General features: G+C 48.7%; 1 protein-coding gene across 5 annotated transcripts in view; it reads right to left on the bottom strand.

Annotated features, from left to right (window-relative positions):
- Positions 1 to 20,660, bottom strand: part of ARHGAP44 (Rho GTPase activating protein 44) — a 156,859-nt gene that overhangs the window by 36,659 nt on the left and 99,540 nt on the right. For 4 of the 5 annotated variants that reach the window (XM_024217593.3, XM_029912151.1, XM_024217596.3 and 1 more), the window contains exons 5-9: positions 19,874 to 19,985; positions 14,748 to 14,824; positions 10,718 to 10,835; positions 1,382 to 1,450; positions 1,130 to 1,211 (exon numbers count right to left, since the gene is read on the bottom strand). In XM_024217593.3, the coding sequence (XP_024073361.1) occupies positions 1,130 to 1,211; positions 1,382 to 1,450; positions 10,718 to 10,835; positions 14,748 to 14,824; positions 19,874 to 19,985 (458 nt within the window). Of the gene's footprint in view, positions 1 to 1,129; positions 1,212 to 1,381; positions 1,451 to 3,048; positions 3,065 to 10,717; positions 10,836 to 14,747; positions 14,825 to 19,873; positions 19,986 to 20,660 lie in introns of those variants that run through there. The other variant, XM_029912152.1, reaches the window with a different exon arrangement.

The raw sequence follows: 20,660 nt of genomic DNA, 5'->3' as shown, positions 1-20,660 counted from the left end.
CACTCAGTTCCCCACGGGGGAATGGGGAGGGAAGAAATCCACCTCCTTTCGGGGGCGGTCAGGAGTCTGTATGGTCTGCGCACATGACACAAGGGAAAGGTTATTTTCCCCCAAGGAAATCCAACAGCAAGAGACTCCCCTCTTTACATTCTAATACGTGCTGCACGTTGTGCCATGTGTTAATTGAAAGAATGACGGGAAAACCTAGTTCGGTGGCCCAGTTAGTCTAGGTTTCCTTCTGCTCCCCATGCCCTAGAGCCTAAGTTCCCCTTCATTCTGGCTCCATTTGATCTCAAGTCCGTGGGGCTGACGGAGAACCAGACAGACCCAGCTGGCAGTGGGAGGAGGAGACGACCGGGGTGGGTGCGACCTGCCTGAAGGAGCAGGGACTCAGAAGAGTTTGCAAGCAGGAGAGAACCTGACGGGCCCAGGGTTAGAGAAGAGCTGGGCTCTGTGGAGGGAGGTGCAATTGGCAATGGCTGGCAAGCGTGTGAGGGAGAAGATCTGGGGTTCGGTGGGGGCAATCGATCCCGTGTGGGGGTGGGGAGGAGAGGCGAGTCACTGTCCTGCAGGCAAGGGACAGTGGGGTTGTTGAAAAGCCATTGCAAGGCGAATGGATTGAAGGCGGGACAGTGCACAGGCCAGAGTCACTGCTGGAGAGGGGGCTGTTGTAGCTGCACGGCATTGATTGTGTTTGCTGGGGCTGGGGGGACTGACTCGGAGGCTAGAGGAGGAACTGACGGAGAACCGATTTTGACAGTTTAAGGGAAAGCGACCCTGCTAGGAGGGTTTGTCCAGGAGTGGGGTGACTTGGGAAGATGGTGGGGGAATTTCCTCCCCAGTAAATCAGCTCTGAGCAGGGTGGGTGGAACTGCTTCTGACTGGGACGGGGGGGGGGGGGGGCAGCAGTCTGTGAGATGGCCTCGCTACTGAGAATCCAGAATCCTGCCTCTGGTGGTGAGCAAAAACTGATGATTCAGGGAAAGGGGACAGACAGCACCTATGGGTACAGTGCAATGCTGGAGACGGGGGGCTCTCTCATCATGCCCTCTGCTAATCAGCTGGGGCCCCGAGCTCCAGCCCGTCTTAGCTTAGCATGCGGTCAATTAAGAAAACACTGCGCACTTACCCTGCTGTGCTTTTATCTGAGGCAACACGTTCTGTAAAAGTGCTAATGACTTCCTATGGTATTCTGCTTGCACTTCTATTAACTGGGGAAAAGACAAGGGAGAGATATTACATCCTGCCATAGGAACCACGGGGCACTTGGGTAGGGGTTGGAGGAGGGGCGTCTGGGCCAGAGACCGGTGGTTAACACAGTGAGGCATCATGCACAAGGGAAGGACACAGACAGAAAAGCCCAATCCCCACTGGCACTTACAGTTTGAAAGTAGTTTGCATAGTCTATTTCTTTGGCCACGAAATTGTACATGTCAGCCGAGAGCTGGTCCTGTGGAGAGCACAGAATTAGCAAGAAATAAATCACACAAAATCAAACCACCCTGACCAGCAATTACAATCATTTACAGGTGGATCAGGCTCGAAGGCCGGCACACAGGGTCAGAGATGCTTGCAGGCCGGTGCTGCACACTGCTGGGATTGCACCGCCTTTGCAGGGCCACCTGGAAATGGCACAGACTTTACGGTGCATTTGATCCTGGCTGTTGGGAACATGGACAGTGAAACACAGATTTGGGGGGGAGGGAATATATACAGATCTGGCATTCCCAATCCTGCGTGGCTCAGCTTTCGTTACCAGTACGAGTACAAGATGGGGAGGCTGACGCTGCAGGATTTGCAGAAGAGAAATAAAACAACTTATTCAGAGCAAGAATCTCCCCCTTAGATCCATAAGGTGGATCTAGAATCCGATATTCTGCTCCACAGGGAATTCCACACACATCAAGAGCGCAGAATGTCGTGGGAACCCCACACATGTTGGGAGAGCAGGATATCAGAGCCTAGATGGATCTGAAAGGGATAATTGTGCCTTGAATGGCGATGCATCAAAGATCTGAGATGTTGGAAAGTTGGGAGGTTTTCCCCTGCCTTTGGTTTCGGAAAGAATCTTGCTAAATTCAGACCCGATGTAAATGGGTATAACCCCACTGACTTCGACTCAGGGGTTGCAGACATGAGGACAATGAGGGACTGGCCCACCTAAAACCCTCTGAGATCTCTGGTGGCTTTCCCCGATTTCTCATCCATTGACGGTCAAAATAGGCCATGTTAGCATCCGCACGCTAACTGCAGAGCCCTCAGTACCTACCACAGCCCAATCTGACTCTGCTCTCTGTAAATCTACGCAAAGGGCTATGCTAAGTACTATTCTATCCTAAGCACCAATGGAGCAGTCACTATGTTTGTGTGGGCATGTTCCAACCCCAGACGTGGATGTACATGCATACATCTGCACGCACAGCTGCCCACTGGGCACACATGAAGGGGTAAAGGCTTTGCAGGTTCTGTTTAGGTGCCCATTGCATTCAACAATGGCCCCACTGTTACTTTGCAAGGGTCCTGCCTGTGGAATTCCTGAAGCAGTTTTGTCCAGGAGGTTGGTCTCCACACAAGTACCATAGAGGGGGTTCAGCAGTTTCATTGAGTAGGGAGGAAGGAAAGCAGGGTTAGATAGCACAGCAGGTTAGGGGCAGCACCCCCCTTTTTGCACATCTGGGTTCTAATCCTGCTGGCGTCACAAGTGAAATGGTTGGGTCTTTGCTGGGTCTCTGCAAAATTAGCACAGCTGGCAGCCTCTGCTCACAAGAGACCCAGGACTGTGGGAACATCAGGTGGTGTGTGTGTGGCTGTTTGCAGATCTAGATTATGTGACACAGCTGCATTTGTCAGAAGCATGCACAGTAGGTACTGGCTCTATTGGCTCCTCATTTCCAGGGGCATATTCCTGTCCCTGCCCCCCAATTTAATACTTCCCACCCCCCTCCCTCCAACCCACCCCACCCCCAAAGTCCAGCGGTAAACAGAACATGTGAGCCCAGGGAATGGAGACCCCCACCAAGGAGCTAAATGCTACCATCAGAAATATACCTTCAACAGCTCAGCATCTGAGCCTCTCCAATTGGCAATCTTAGGATGGTCAGTGATGCCCTGTGTGTGGCCCTTGTTGGTCTTGTGGGAAGAGGAAGAAGAGCAATTTGGTTGTTTTATTGTCACATTATGAATTTTGTTAAACACGAATGTCAAACAGTTGAAGTGCAAACGTAAGAGAAAAGTGTGGGGGACACGCCCTTCTCGTTTCGCTGGGACGAGAAAGTGTGATTTAAAAAAGGAGAAAATATCTGAAAGTTAACAAGGGGATATGGCAAAGGGGACTTTGTGCATATCTCTGTGTGTAAGCTCCATTGTCCTAAAGGAACGCAGGACGACAACAAAGGGGATTGGTCAGGACATGGGGAGATGGGTGTAGAGAGGGCATGGGGGGAGCAGAGGTGCAGCTGGAATCAGAACCAAACATGGGGATGGTGAGTCAAGGCCTGGAGACAAGAATGGAGATGGGCACGGAGGCAGAGACGGAGCCGATGACAGTGAAGGTCGAAAAGGGGGTGGATGTGCAAGGAGAGGAGGAGGTGAAGGTGGAGATGGAAACAGCCTTTTTCTGAGAAAAACCCACTCACTTCTCCCACCTGCAGAACAGCGGATATGGGCCTTGTATCTGACTGGGGGAAAACACGGAGAAACTTCCTTACCAAGGCTCACTCATTGTGGCAAATGAGTCAGTGCCCTATAAAGAACGAGGTTCTGAGGATCTGCTGTCGGTGGCAGAATGGGATAACTCTTCACCTCTGAAGATCTGGGTTCAAACCCTGCACTGACCGTAGTTCACACATGGAGGTCTGGAGTTTTTTTGGAAGGGCTCAGGGGGAATTGTCTCACCCCAGCCTCTGCCTCCCTCTGTCCACATTATTAAGCCACTGCACAAAGTGACCTAATTCAGCACAGGTGCCAGTCTTTGCTCACGAGAGACCTTGGCGCAGGTGTATTTGCAGATAGGTGGGGGAGGGAGGGCTGCAATGCACTAGCAGAGCTTTGAGGGAGCCCCTGGACTGGAATAGCAGATGGGGGTGGAGGTCAGGATTCATGTGGGTGGGAAGTTTTAACAGCCCCTGCCCAGACTATGCCAGGCTAGGACCAGTGGAATGATTTGCTCCCACTTATTTGTGCTATATTTACTTACAGGTTTTAAGAAAGCAAGACATTTCATGAGGTTTTATTGCCCCTACCTCAGGAATGGCTGTCACCACTAACCCTTTCCTGGACCCTATGCCCCTGCCATGTCAGGTCAACAGGAAGCTATTGGCTTGTGATTCAGCTGTAATGTATGGTTCTCCTTTTCCCTACACGCACCCTTTGCCGTGTTACGACTGATCCCAAATGGAGAAGGCCAATCGACCGGGTTGATTTCAGATATTGTGGAGAATCTTTTTTTTAATAAGCTCTAGGATAGTTATGCCAGCAACAAACTAAAACAGCAGTATAAGTAAATGACATTTCTCCCCAACCTATATTCGTAATAAACATTTCCTGGATGGCTTTGCCCACGGACACTCGTGGCTAAGTGGCAATGCGCCCAGCCTTCCAGCTTCAGGTCGGACACACAAAAGTCCCTAATGAAAATAACGCAGACGTTCGGCCATAAACATGAGCCGGGGGGGCGGGGGGGGAGGAGGGGGAGACGACAGGGCATGTGAGGGTATGCAAGGCTGTCGGGCTTTTATGGTTGTGTGTTAGGGATAATCAGGAACAGCCCTCTGTGTCTTTACTTCGTCACTGCAGCTCCTCCCGGACTCAAACAAAGCTCAGCACATGGATGGATAGATTAGACAGACAGACAGAAAAGCGTCATTCCACTATGGCAGACAAAGTATTGCAAAATTCATTGCTTTTGCATATTCAAACACGTGCACCCTGATCCCGCCAATATGCATGCGCTTAACTTTAGAGCGGAAGTAATCCCACCAATTCCAATGGCTACTCATCATAGTGAAGTTAAACATATGCATGAGTGTTTGCAGGATCGGGGCCATGGTCATGTTAATGCAGAAAACCATGTTTAATTAACAATGTTACTAATTCAGCTCCCCTACTGGTACAATTCTTAGGCTGAGAGAGGAGAAGCAGGTCACTGACTATTTCAAAGCCTTTCAAGAGACATAAACTTTAGAATGAATCTAACCACACCCAGACATGACAAATTAGTGTTAAGTGTTGAAAGGAGCATCAGAGTCTATGCCGATGTCCATTCTGATACTCAGCTCAAAAAACGGACTTTACATGGAATAAAATTAAGTTACTCTGCACAACAGGAGCTTTGGAGGAGAAGAAAAGAAGAATGGACCCATGCACAGAAACCCTGGATGCAAAGCTGTAAACACACACACACTCTCTCTCTCTCTCGCTCGCCCTTCCCTCTCTTTTGAGATTATGATTAGCCATCAGTCTGCAACAAATTGTTCCTAAGTAGGTTGGTATGAAGCAGCGTCTGATTAGTCAAATGCTGCTTGTTCCCTAAGGAATGCATTGCACGCAACGTAAATGCTCTGCTTTTTTCTCTCTCTGTTTGGCTATTTTTGTCTGAGTGATTCATTAAATATATACAGCCCATTATTGCTCAAACCAGTAATGGGCAGCACCTATTCAGTAAAGTACCTCTATGCTGGAGCTGGAAGGTACAATTTCTAGCTCAAGCAGACATACCCACCCTACCTCTGATGGAGACAGTGCACTAAAAACAGAAGTGTTGCCGTGGCAGCACGAGGAGCTAGCCACCCGAGCAGGTACCAAAGGTCTCGGACAGGACTGTATGGGGGCAGCTAGCCCCTCCTGCGTGTCGTGCAGCTGTGGCTATCTTTTATTTTTAGCACGCCATCTTCATCAGAGTTAGTGTGGGTATGTCTCCTTGAGTTGGGAATTACACCTCCAGCTCAAACCATGGACATACCTTAAGACTCTTTCATAGTTTGTAATATGCAGTGTTGTTGTAGCCATGTTGGTCCCAGGATATTAGACAGACAAGTTCGGGGAGGTAATATCTTTTATTGGACCAACTTCTGTTGGGGAGAGAGACAAGCTTTCGAGCTTACAGAACTCTTCAAGTCATCTGCGTAAGCTCGCAAACTTGTCTCTCTCCCCAACAGAAGTTGGTCCAATAAAAGATATTACCTCACCCACCTTGTCTCTCAAGGTTTGTAGCATTAGTCCCAGGGGCGAAATACACTGACACAATCTTCAATGTTTCATTATGTAACTCAAGGGCTGGACAGGACAGGACAAGACAAAACCATTGGCCAATATTAAAAGACTGTAACTTGACCTGTAGAGCTGTATGCATATTTAACTTGGGTGCATATTTCTCAATCTTCCATGTGTTTTCTACATATATTTTAGAGATGGGAGAAAAGAAGTTGTGACATTCCCCCCACCCTTTTTGTCAACATTTGAAATTGATGACATTTCTCATAAAAATGTTTAAAACATTTTGACCAGCTGTAGTATATCAAATTAAATATGCACCTCGTGAGTCGCAAATTGCTTGTACTCAGAAAAGATATTTTAGAATTGGAAAAGGTACAGAGAGAAAAAGGCAACAAAAATGATTAGGGGTCTGGAACAGCTGCCATATGAAGAGAGATTGAAAAGACTGGGACTTTTCAGCTTGGAAAAGAGACGACTAAGGGGGGATATGATCATAGAATCATAGAAGATTAAGGTTGGAAGAGACCTCAGGAGGTCATCTAGTCCCAACCCCCTGCTCAAAGCAGGACCAACCCCAACTAAATCATCCAGCCAGGGCTTTGTTAAGCCAGGCCTTAAAAACCTTTAAGGATGGAGATTCCACCATCTCCCTAGGTAACCCATTCCAGTGCTTCACCCCCTCCTAGTGAAATAATTTTTCCTAATATCCAACCTAGACCTCCCGCACTGCAACTTGAGACCATTGCTCCTTGTTCTATCATCTGCCACCACTGAGAACAGCCTAGCTCCATCCTCTTTGGAACCCCCCTTCAGCTAGTTGAAGGCTGCTATCAAATCCCTCCTCACTCTTCTCTTCTGAAGACTAAATAAGCCCAGTTCCCTCAGCCTCTCCTCATAAGTCATGTGCCCCAGCCCCCTAATCATTTTCATTGCCCTCTGCTGGACTTTCTTCAATTTGTCCACATTCTTTCTGTAGTGGGGGCCCCAAAACTGGACGCAATACTCCAAGTGTGGCCTCACCAGTGCCGAATGGAGGGGAATAATCACTTCCCTCGATCTGCTGGCAATGCTCCTACTAATGCAGCCCAATATGCTGTTAGCCTTCTTGGCAACAAGGGCACATTGTTGACTCATATCCCGCTTCTCGTCCACTGTAATCCCCAGGTCCTTTTCTGCAGAACTGCTGCTTAGCTAGTCAGTCCCCAGCCTGTAGCAGTGCATGGGATTCTTCCATCCTAAGTGCAGGACAAGTGTTGAACCTCATCAGATTTCTTTTGGCTCCAATTTGTCTAGGTCACTCTGGACCCCATCCCTACTCTCCAGCGTATCTACCCCTCCCCCCAGCTTAGTGTCATCCATGAACTTGCTGAGGGTGCAATCCATCCCATCATCCAGATCATTAATGAAGATGTTGAACAAAACCGGCCCCAGGACCGACCCCTGGGGCAGTCTGCTTGATACCGGCTGCCAACTAGACATCGAGCTGTTGATCACTACCCATTGAGCCCGATGATCTAGCCAACTTTCTATCCACCTTATAGTCCATTCATCCAATCCATACTTTTTTAACTTGCTGGCAAGAATACTGTGGGAGACCATATCAAAAGCTTTGCTAAAGTCAAGATATGTCATGTCCACCATTTTCCCCAAATCCTTAGAGCCAGTTATCTCATCATACAAGGCTATCAGGTTGGTCAGGCATGACTTTCCCTTGGTGAATCCATGGTGACTGTTCCTGATCACCTTCCTCTCCTCCAAGTGCTTCAAAATGGATTCCTTGAGGACCTGCTCCATGATTTTGCTGGGGACTGAAGTGAGGCTGACCAGTCTGTAGTTCCCCGGGTTCTCTTTCTTCCCTTTTTTAAATATGGGCACTATATTTGCCTTTTTCCAATTGCCTTGGATATCACCCATTTGCCACGAGTTTTCAAAGATAATGGCCAATGGCTCTGCAATCATATCTGCCAACTCCCTCAGATGCATTAGATCCGGACCCATGGACTTGTGCATGTCCAGCTTTTCTAAATACTCCTTAACCTGTTCTTTCACCACTGAGGGCTGCTCACCTCCTCCCCATACTATGCTGCCCAGTGCAGCAGTCTGGGAGCTGACCTTGTCTGTGAAGACCGAGGCAAAAAAAGCATTGAGTACTTCAGCTTTTTCCACATCATCTGTCACTAGGTTGCCTCCCCCATTCAGTAAGGGTCCCACACTTTCCTTGACCTTCTTCTTGTTGCTAACATACCTATAGAAACCCTTCTTGTTACCCTTCACATCCCTTGCTAGCTGCAACTCCAATTGTGCTTTGGCCTTCCTGATTACATTCCTGCATGCTCGAGCAATATTTTTATACTCGTCCCTAGTCATCTGTCCAAGTTTCCACTTCTTGTAAGCTTCTTTTTTGTGTTTATGATAGAGGTCTATAAAATCATGACTGATGTGGAAAAAATGAAAAAGGAAATGTTATTTACCACTTCACATAAAACAAGAACCAGGGGTCGCCCCAGCAGGTTTAAAACAAACAAAAGGAAATACTTCTTCCTACAATGCTTAGTTCACCTGTGGAACTTGTTGCCAGGGGATGATGTGAAGGACAAAACTATACCTGGGTTCAAAGAAGAACTAGATAAGTTCATGGAGGATAGATCCATCAATGGTTATTCGCCAGGATGGTCAAGGATGCAACCCCATGCTCTGGGTGTGCCTAGCCTCTGTTTGCCAGAACTGGGACTGGATGACAGGGGATGGATCACTCAATAATTGCCCTGTTTTGTTCATTCCTTCTGAAGCACCTGGCATCAGCCACTATCAGAAGACAGGATACTGGGCTAGATGGACCATTGGTCTGACTCAGTATGGCCATTCTTACGTAGTAGTTTGTTTGGAATTCCTGAATACATACAATCACATCCATAAAACCACGCAAGTTAGTGCACAAACAGGTAGGGGATAGATTTTCAAGAAAGCTCAGTTTCCATTTAGGTGCTTAAATGGAATGGCCAGATTTTGGAAGTACTCACAAAATCTGGCTCCAGCTGTGGGAGCTAAGCACTTTTTAAAATCTAGCTCAAAATATACATATTAATGTTTTGAAATCTTGAGCAGAAGGCAACAGAGAAGCACAAAGCGACTTACAATAGTAGTAACACCTAGCTCTTACACAGCACCCTTAATCAGCAGATCACAAAGCAATTTACAAAGGAGGTCAGTATCATTATCCCCATTATACAGACATAACAGGGAAACTGAGGCATGGAGTGGCAAAGTGACTTGTCCAAGGTCACCCAGCAGGCCCACAGCAGAGCCAGGAATAGAACTCTGGTCTTCTGAGCTCCAGTCTAGTGCTCTCCCACTAGGCAACACTATCTCCCTCTTCGTGAAATTAGTCCCACATTATGCTGGGAGGCAAACAGTCATTTATTTCTATTTACTAGAAGATGTTTGGGTATCAGTATCTCTATTTTACAGATGGGGAAACTGAGGCACAAAGCAGGGATGTGATTTGGCCAGTCTCTCATAACCAGTCTGCAGCAGAGCAGAGCCCACAACCCAGATCTGCTAACTCTTGGTCCTATGCTCTAACCACTAAACCAGGCCTTCTCTTGCACGTCAGTATACTAGGGTTCAACATACTATCGGTGCTGAATTTTGCAACAGTCCCCTGCCATAGTTCCCTAGGATGGAGGATACCTGGAAGAGTTTGCTTTCCAGCCCCAAACACTGCCAGATGGAGCTGGGATGTGGGAGGGCAAAGGGAGGAGAGGACATCCTTCCTTCAGTCATTGGTTTTCGTCCACACTGACTCTTATCAAATGAACAAACTCTGGAGGAAAGTGCTGGTTACCTCTTGGGGCTTGGGCACTGCACACGCTGTGCCACAGCGGCTCACAATGCAATACCACAACCTGGCACCTGCTAATTACCTGGGCATGACACGGGAGAGCAGAAGCTGCTCACCAGCTCTAAGAGTTGTTAGCTTAGAGTTCTCCCCAACCTGGGGGAGGAGAGGGTCAGGGAGAGCCCACCCCAAGCTGTGTGAGATCAAGGCAGAGAGGGTCAGGGAGCAGGCATGCCCTTAGGCTGAATGGGAGGCAGGGGGAAGGTGCTGGGAGCGAGGGGGGGGTCTATCCCCAGGCTGCAAAGGGTAGGTCTCACCTGGTGTAGCAGGAGGGTGATTGAGGGCTCTGAAGTGGTGAGAGAGACAGGTCTCCTCTCCCTGCACCAGCAACTCCTCCTGGCAACGGGTGAGGATTCCTGGCAGGGCCGTGTGAGGGAGCCTGAGACAAGGGCCGCTGATGCTGCCTGTTGGGTGGCCAGGGACTTCTGGGAACAGTAGGCCTCCATTGGCATCACTCTCCCACACCTATGACCTGCTTGCCAGCGTAGGCCTGCAACTCCAAGCCCCGAATTCCCCGACCCATATACACCTTCTCCCGTTCCCTGGGCGAGATACCGGAGCGCTGACGGGCTGCGCAGCTGTGAGATAAGAGAGAGTGAGAGGTACCCTGCAAATCTCCACTCTGTTCGCCGCCTCCTCCATCTCTTCCCTGAGAGCGTCCGCTTTGGCACCCGACGGCTGCAGGTTGCTCGACAAACCTGACGACTTCGCCGACTGCTGCCACCTGAGAGGGGACGCAATGGAACTGGCGTCAGCAACGAATGGCAGAGCTGCCTGGGAAAGGGAACAGCCATGCAAGGGGCTCAACCATGTGGGCTTAGGTGCACCCTGACGGTAACCACTTAGCTCAGGGTGGTCTCCATGGCCCGCCCCGCTACATTAAAAAGCCAGGTGGCTCCTCTCTGCTCCAGTATGTGCCAGTTAGGCCTGGCATAAGGTCAGTTAACAGACTGGCTATTCTCCGGCCCGCCAGCGATCACAGCCGAGTTACTTCTCAAAGGAGTTGAGCAAGTGATGTGTCCCAGAGGTTGGGTTGACCCAGCCTGGAAATAATCTCCTGGAGGATACAGGAGACTGAAGCAATATTGAAAGGTTTATTTAAAAGCAAAAGCAGTTTCTAAAAGGCAAAAAACAGAGATTTCACAGATTCACAGCTAGAAGGGACCATTCTGATCATCTAGTCTGACCTCCTGCATGATACAGGCCATACAACTTCCCTGATGTAGATACTTATAGACTGTTTTCAAGTCACCCCGAACCTGCTCTTTGTTAGCTAAATAGATTGAGTTCCTTGAGTCTGTCACTATAAGGCCTGTTTTCTAATCCTTTAATCATTCTCGTGGCTCTTCTCTGAACCCTCTCCGATTTATCAACATCGTCCTTGAATTGTGGGCACCAGAACTGGGCACAATATTCCACTAGCAGCTGCACTGGTACCAAATACGGAGGTGACATAACCTCCCTACTCCTACTCGAGATTCTCCTGCATATATGTCCAAGGATCGCATTAGCCCTTTTGGCCACAGTGTTACAGTTCGGGCACACGTGCAGCTGACTATCCACCCTGACCCCTAAGTCTTTTTCAGAGTCCCTGCTTCCCAGGATAGAGTCCCCCATCCTGTACGTATGGCCTGCATTCTTTGTTCCTAAATATAGGACCTTATATTTGGCTGTACCACATTATTTGCTGGCACCCGGTTTACCAAGAGATTCTGGTCTCCTCGTATCAGTGACCTGTCCTCTTCATTGTCCACCCTTCCCCCAATCTGTGTGTCACCTGCAAACTTTATCATGAACCATTTTAGGTTTTCCTCCAGGTCATTAATAAAAATATTAAATAGCACAAGGCAAAGAACTGATCCATGTGGGACTCCAGTAAAAACGGAGCCACTTGATGACGATTCCCCATTTACAGTTACACTTTGAGACTGATCAGTTAACCAGTTTTTAATCCATTTAATGTGCGCCATACACACACTAGGTTCTTAATCAAAATGTCAAGCAGTACCACGTCAAATGCCACACAGAAGTCTGGGGCCATGTCTACATATGGGCGCTACCGTGGCACAGCTACGGCGTTGTCGTTATGCTGTTGTTGCACTGTAGTGTAGACGCGTCTACAGTGACAGAAGGGCTTGTTTTCTCGCTGTAGGTAACCCACCTCCCCCAGCGGTAGCAGCTAGGTTGACAGAAGCATACTTCCATTGATCCAGCACATCTACACCCGAGCTTATGTCAGCATAGCTATGGCGCACCAGCAACACAGCTATGCTGATCAACATTTTAAAAGGTAGACAAGTCCTAAGTATCAACACTATTTCTAAGGATTTGATTCCGTCATGGAGGTCACGGATTCTGAGACTTTCTGGGACTTCTTCTGCAGCAGCAGGGCTGGAGCAACTGTCAGCCCTGGGCCCATCAAAGCAGCGGCCCCAGGGCTTAAGCAGAAGCAGGGGGTGGATCAGCCCCTCCTGGGGCTGGAGCAGCTGCCCGAGGTCAGCCCCCGGCAGTGCTCCGAGTGTTATTCCCTCCCCCCCGCAGGGTATTTTTAGTAAAAGGCAGAGAGAGGTTGCGGGCTTCTGTGAATTTTTGTTTATTGCCTGTGACCTGCCCCTGACTTTTACTAAAAATATCTGTGATAAAGGTGATAGTTAAGGTTAAGCTTCTACCAACTTGTAATCTTATCAAAAACTACTCTGAAGTTAGTTTGACAAGATTTATTTTTCATAAGCCTATATTGATCGGCATTAATTACATTCACCTCTTTCAATTCTTAATTAATCAAGTCCTGAATCAGCCATTCTATTATTTTGCCTCAGATCGATGTCCAGCTAACAGCCCCACACCCCTCCGACGAGCTGCAATCTAAGCCACCATCTACATGGCCAAGGATGCAAAAGGAGCATCATCAAGAGATATTTGCAAAGCCAGAGCTCCGGCAGGCCAGAATTTCACCATCGACAGGCAGAAAAACAGAATGGGAGATGTACTGGCAGGCCACGCTTGGGAGCAAGGTCTCCAAAGATGTCTATCTATGGAGAGAGAGGATGTACGCAGCCTCTCACCCTACAGTAACTCCTCACTTAACGTCGTCCCAGTTATTCGTTGCTGATCAATTAGAGAACATGCTTGTTCAAAGTTGCGCAATGATCCCTTATAACGTTGTTTGGCAGCCGCCTGCGTTGTCCACTGCTTGCAGGAAGAGCAAGCCTTTCTATTTGCTTTGCGATGCGCTTAGCACACCTCTCAGGGCGACAATAAATAATAACTTGCATAAAAGGGGAACAATAAACTACATTTTGTTAAAAAATATTGCATTCTTAATAATGGAAGGCATTTGCAAATAACATACTGGAGGAATTTTTTTAAATAGGATTTTTATGTGGTTAGCATCGTTTTAAAATCCAGCCACGTCAAATTTCTCATCACCCTGCTCTCTTTTTATTTAAAAAAGTGTTGAAAAAAAATCACCTCCAGAAAACTCCAGACTCAGCCAAAATGTGTTTCTGCTCATATTATAACCACCTGGAAAGCTAGGTTTCTGACAGAACATGCTGGCCCATCCACACCTCTGGCTGTGCTAGCTACATCTTAGCAATGCTCCAATAAAGCGGTAGGAGTCTATTTTGCGACGAATCCCTGCCCGCCTATCCAAGGCTTCACCAAAATGGAGAAGAACCAGACTTGTGCAACAAACAAATAATCCCATTTTGGAGAGCGCTTGCAAGGAAAGGAATCTGCATATTTTTCAGATGGAAGCTGAAATGCTCATTTCTTAACCTGACTCCAGGGCATTTGCTGGTGGCCTGACATGGACCTATTGACTGCGCCTGTCATTCACCAGGACAGATCGACAGCCCCTGCCAGGGACTCCTAGAGGTTATAACACAAGGTGGTGGGAGGACAGCTGGGCACGGCTAGTGCATTGGAATGATGCATGTGAACACACCCAACGCTAATGCAACCTTCTCAACCGGTCTACAAATTGAGCTTAAGTAAATAGATACATGAAAATAAACTCCTCAATAGAGTGATCATGATGGAAAATCGATACTAACTGGTCCTAAGTAAAGCGGAGTCCCCCACACCGTACTCCCCCGTGGGCTTCTTTAGACAGAAAATCAAAAAAGTGGTAAAAGCTGAGCTGGGCTAACGGGACGGATTCAGGCTGGCTCTGATAGATTTAACAGCACAGAACTGACCAGTCAATGCATCCTGATTGTTTTATTTAGTTCTGGAGGCCTAGATGGAATCAGGTGGTGAGAGTCTCAGTCCTCTGTCACCTTCCCAAATCCGCCGATAGGCATGGCACCAATCGGGGCACCTGCTTGGCACTCCCAGCTGATGGGCCAAGGAATGAATGGGTGACACAGACTGAGGCCCAGTGGTGGGGTGGTGTGGAAGAAACATGCATCACTGCTGCTTAAACTATCCAGGTTGTCTGGACAAACAAAGCACTTCCCCCTCCGGAGCAGTCAATCCACTGCTTTGAAATCAGCAGTAATTCACTCGGGAACATTTCTTAAAAACTACAGAAGTTCCTTCAAAGATCATTTCCCCAAACTCATTGAAAGAGGAAAACCGGCTGGGCAGTGAAGCCAGCTGGAGGGAGACCGACCGAGACGATGCTTCCTACCTTGTCCGTGAGGAATCCATGTCCAGGACTAATTTTGCTAAATGCTTCCTCTGTTTTTGGATATTTGGGATTTCCACCTGCAGCAAGGAGACAAAACACCACAAATGGAGCTGTCAACCGCCCAGGACAGGAGCTCCCCACCTCTTGGGGCGACTGCACCCGTCTACAAGTGAAGACCTTTGCTGCCCAGCCACTGCTCAATGCCTCCAGTTCCACTGGGCACACATTGACCCCCAATGCGGGCCAGCTGCCAGTCACAGCGAGACTGGCATGCTCACGGGAGGCTCTGCTATTGGGGCCTGCCCCCATTCAGAAAAGTGAGAAACGAAATCAGAGTAAAACAGGTTCCCAGTTCTATGCTCTATTCACTGTTCATTCGTTGGAATGGCTCTTAGGGACGCAGAACCCTTGCAGGAAGGACAGTTCAGAGGCACTGTAGAATCTGGGGCATTTTGCACACGTCTGTCTGCCTGGCGTGCAAGAGGTGTAAAGCAACAGTAGCAGCCGCATTTCACTGAGCAGCCCAGGCACCCTGGCAGAGCACAGAGGAGCACTTGCAAAAATGCCCTGAATTAACAATTACAAATAAAACTAAGGCAAGTTGCAAGCCCACACCCCCGTAACCATGACCTAAGGCTGCCTAGAACAGCACAAGTGCCTTTGCAGACCAGGAAGGCGAGATGGGCAGTGTCAGCACACAGAGACCCAGCACAAAGACTTGTTCTGGGCCTGATCTATAATTCATTCCATGCATGGGATGCCCATTGAAGCCAGCAAGAGTTCTGCATATGCCGGGCTGGTGGGATCGGGCTGCAAGGTAGAGATGAGGAGCCTAGATCCTCGTCAAAAAGCCCTTGGGAGAATGTGCGCCACTAGCTGGGAATCCCAGCCTAGGACACAAGGAAGAATCCTAATGATCGGCAGTGAAAAAAAGTGAACAGAATGTTGGGAATCATTAGGAAAGGGATAGATAGTAAGACAGAAAATATCATATTGCCTCTATATAAATCCATAGTACGCCCACATCTTGAATACTGCGTGCAGATGTGGTCGCCCCATCTCAAAAAAGATATATTTGACTTGGAAAAGGTTCAGAAAAGGGCAACAAAAAAGATTAGGGGTATGGAACAGCTTCTGTATGAGCATAAGCGCCGACTTCGTGGGTGTTCCGGGGCTGGAGCATCCACGGGGGAAAAAATGGTGGGTGCTGAGCACCCACTGGCAGCCCCCCTATCAGCGCCCCTTCACCCCCGCAGTGCCTCCCATGGATCAGCACAGGAGGGTCGGGGGGGGAGGGGAGTGCTCCGAGAAGGGGGTGGAACAGGGTGGGAAGAGTCAGGGTGGGGCCTTGGGAGAAGGGACGTAGTGGGGGCGGAGCCTGGGGAAGAGCCGGGGGTCAAGCACCCCCCAGCACTTTGGAAAGTCGGCGTCTGTGCATATGAGGAGAAACTGATAAGATTGGGACGTTTCAACTTGGAAACGAGACAACTAAGGGGGGATATGATAGAGGTCTATAAAATCATGACTGATGTGGAGAAAGTAAACAAGTAAGTGTTATTTACTCCTTTTCATAACACAAGAACTGGGGGTCAACAAATGAAATCAATAGGCATCAGGTTTAAAACAAACAAAGGGAAATATTTCTTCACACAATTCACAGTCAACCTGTGGAACTCTTTGCCAGAGGATGTTGTGAAGGCCAAGACTATAACAGGGTTAAAAAAAGAACTAGATTAATTCATGGTGTCAAGTATCAGAAGGGTAGCCGTGTTAGTCTGAATCTGTAAAAAGCAACAGAGGGTTGCTAGTCTGATGAAGTGGGCATTCACCCACGAAAGCTTATGCTCCAATACTTCTGTTAGTCTTAAAGGTGCCACAGGACCCTCTGTTGCTTTTTACAGATTAGTTCATGGAGGATAGGTCCATCAATAGCTATTAGCCAGGATGGGCAGGGATGGTGTCCCTAGCCTCTGTTTGACAGAAGCTGGGAATGGGCGACAAAGGATGGATCACAGGACCTGTTCTGTTCATTCCTCTGAAGCAACTGGCATTGGCCACTGTCAGAAGACAGGATACTGGGCTAGAGGGACCATTGGTCTGACCCAATATGGCCGTTCTTATGTTAAAAAAAAACAGGAAGGGGTTCTTACTGTCTGCCCCTCCCCGTTAGCCTGCAACAGCCCTTTGCCAAAAACATCCACACAAAAAGAGAAGAAAAAAACCTACATTGCTAATAGGTACCAGCCACAAGGGCAAACCAAGTAACAGCTGCCTGATGCAGGCCAACCACAGCAGGGTCAAACGCAGGCCCTGGAGATCACATCCCCTCAACCTTTACCAAGAAACCCCAACACTGAACATGCTATGCATCCGAGGATTTGAACTGGAATTGGGGAGAGGTGTCCCAGTGGGTCTTGGGCCAGATTCTCAGGCAGAGCAAGGACCTTTACACTGCCTTAGCAAGGTGAAAGGCCCTGAAAGGGGATGCAACTGTAGTTCACCCCCACTTTAAGGCTCCTCTACGCTGCCAGAGTGGTGCAAAGGGGCCTGATTGTAAATAAGAACCAGGCTTCTTGTTTTTAAGAGGATACTGTCAGTGTAAGCCTGCTCTATGCGCACAGTATAACTATGTCAGGTCGGGGTGGAATTTTTCACGGAAATAGTGATCATGCCAGTATAGCCCCTAGTGTGGACACAGTTCTACCAGTATAGAGAGCTTTACACCAGCACAGCTCACGCCCCTTCCCTGTGTGAACAGCTACACTGCTATAAGCACATTAATAGTGGTGTAACTGCATCCACACCACGGGGGGAGAGTGGTTTGTACCTTTTTAACAATACCACTGCAGTTAAAGTAGTCCGACTTTTGTATTTAGACAATGCCTTCGTTTAGGTCCAAAGTTCAGGCCTTTTAATGAAGAAAATAAATATATAAACAGAGCCTGATTCTGCTCTCATATCACTACGGATTCTACTGGCGTTGTCCATATTTACGCAGGTGGAGATGAGATCAGAACTGAGTTCAATGGGTTTTGCAAGACTCAATAGGAGAAAATTTTCCATGAAATTAAGGAAAAAAGTCAATGAAAACACATTTTTTCCCTGCAGCTTTGGAAATCCAAACACAACAGCCACCTGCAAGGGCCAGGGAAACACAAAGCAAAATTGACTAGCAATAAAATGAATGTGAGCAGGGCAGCGTCACTGTCCAAGCTGACTGAAGCACAAAGCAAGTAAAACTGGACAAATGGCAAAATATAAAACAGATCTAATTTCTTTCATTAATGTTTACAGCCTCTGGTGCGCTCAGCAACATGGGTAAGATCTCTGTTAGAAATATAGAGAAGTGATCTTTATTTTGACAGTGTCTCCTTAGAACATATAATTATTGTTATTAATGATCACACTTTGTATTAAGGTTCCATTTATAAATAGGTTATAAATGATTCATAATTAATAGAGGTTTAATAAATGGTTAATCAACTGTTATAGAATCCAGGGAGTCAACAGATTGCTTATAACCATTGCTTATAACTGCCTATAATACCTTGTACTGCTATGCTTCTAACCATCTCTTACATATACTACTCACATCCGTAACATGCATAAAACATTCATTAATCATGTATTAATTCTTAAGGAACTTTTTATAAAGGGAACCTTAATATAAAAGTTGACCTTGTTATTCATTATTTGTACAGCACTCAAAATGCATCGAGATAAACCGAGAATCAGGACAAACGCCTGTGCTGGTGATCGGCAGTGGGAAAACACTGCGGGAAAAACACCCATGGAAATGGTCAGACTCTATTATTCATTGCAATGGAAAGGGAACATCAAAATCTCATCCTCCGTCCTCAAGGCCAATGTGTTTGTACCTGTAAAACTATTCTGGTTGGGAGGAGTGATTATTTTTTAAACCAAAATAGCTACACCAGTGTAACACCTAGTGTGGATGCAGGTATACAGGTATAAAAGGTGCCTTATACTGGTACAGCTTATTCCCCTTCTGGTACAGCAAGAGCTATCCCCATACAAAGCCCCTTTGTACCAGTATAGCTGTGCCCATGCTAGGGGGGCGATGCATGGCTTTCATTATACATTATATATTATATAAAGCAGCACAGCTTGTGAGTGCAGACAAGCTCTGGGACTGGACACTGGGCATCTTCCCAGCTGTGAACACAAACCCTGGGAAAGCCCCTGAGGACTGGTACTGGGATATGGTGACTCACCACGTGGTCACTGGCCCAGATCTGGCCCCAAGTGCCTGATGAGACTGAGGGCCTGATCCAGAGCCCACAGAAGTCAGTGGAAAGACTCCCACTGGCTTCTCTGGGTTTGGATCCGACCCCAAATGTCGTTAGATCTGGGGTATCTGTCTGGTGGTTTGTGAGGCGAGCTGCTTGTCTGAGTGCAGGACCCCCATCACAGAGACATCATTGCAGGGGGCACTTGCTGCCATGGTTCCTGGCAGCCTGCACTGCAGGGCCAATGATTGACAGACTGGAGAGGCTCCTTTCCCCCGGCCCCCAGGGAGGGTCCCTGCCGGGGGAAGGGCAGGGCACACGGGGTGGCACTGCAGAGAGCGTGCAGTGCCCCTGCTGGCCGTGGATAAAGGCACAGCCCAGTGAACGCTGATCTCTGGGGCCCAATCCTGGAAGCCTGCACTCACGTGAGTAACCGTTTGCAGGATCAGGCCAAGGTGAGGACTTGGGCAACCAGGGCTGCCCACCAGGAGCTTTTCTCCAGCACTATATCTGCTCCACAAGCCCTGGCAGGGACAGTGCAAGCTTCTCCCAGCTCCCTCTTCAGTCAGACATTCCTTCGGGATCCCGGGGGGACGGAGGCTCTTCCACGCATGCTCACACCATTCCACATCCCAGCAGGCAGAGAACGGGGAAGAAAAACACTGAAATGACTCTCCAGCACCCCTCCCATCTCCTTTCTACGGGGTTCCCCTCACACACTGAGCGTGTGCAACCCCACCCGGAAAGGCACCGCTGAAGGGGAGTGACTGCACTCTGCAGAGCTCATCACCGCTGCTCCAGCCACCGGCCAGAGGGGTCAGTGTTTCACACCTTGCCAGCCCTGCTGCTGGCTCTCAGCACCTCGATCCCCCTTACCTCGGCTAGCACAAACAGAGGGTCGATCACGTCCCGTTCTACTTCCAGCTCGAAATGGATGAGCTCCTGGGCTAGTTTATCCTCCACCTCGCCGCATAGTTTGAGCATCTTCCTACGAAAGGAAAGAGACAGGGGACGCGCTGCGTGAACACCCAGCTCCAGTGCCCCCCCGCCCCCTGTGTGCTCACACGAGCCGTGCAGCTGAGACATTAAAAAGTGCAACTTGGCGGCTTGTGCACCACAGGAATGGGACTGGACACAAGGGTGCTAGCTGACATCTTCTGCATGAATGCACCGGCCTGCAGACAAAGGCATGGCAGGATGAGAACGAGGCCTTGTGCCACACGTCTCAGCCAGCTCCGGGGCAGGGGGTGGAGGGCAGCAATACCCAATAGGGGTGTCATTCATGGTCTTCTGTGGAGATGGTTAAACCCCCTGGAGGTTGGGGGAGTGGAGGACACCCTGTGTTACTGGGGGTAGAGAGACTGGACAGGAGGCACCATCCCCTCCAGGAAGGTAGTAGAGACACCCAAGGGTGTACCATGACCTGTCAGCGGGCGGGTCAGGAGGGTGGGAGCAGGAAGGGCCATGGCCTACAGGTTTCTGGGACTCTAGTCTCCCTGTGCAGGTACGGCTGCCCCTTCAAAGCCTGCTGGAGGGGAGCACAGCCTAGCCAGAGACTGTGTCCCTCTGCCCCACCTCCCATCAAGGGGGGCAGTGGGACTGGACAGGGAGTGAGCAGAAACAGCCCATGGGGGTGCTGCTCGCCCACCACTCGCCAACCCCC

This window comes from Terrapene carolina, unplaced genomic scaffold (genome assembly GCF_002925995.2).
Source record: "Terrapene carolina triunguis isolate 2854851 unplaced genomic scaffold, T_m_triunguis-2.0 Scaffold192, whole genome shotgun sequence".
Classification (NCBI taxonomy): Eukaryota; Metazoa; Chordata; order Testudines; family Emydidae; genus Terrapene; species Terrapene triunguis.
This window is presented reverse-complemented; position numbering and strand designations above follow the sequence as displayed.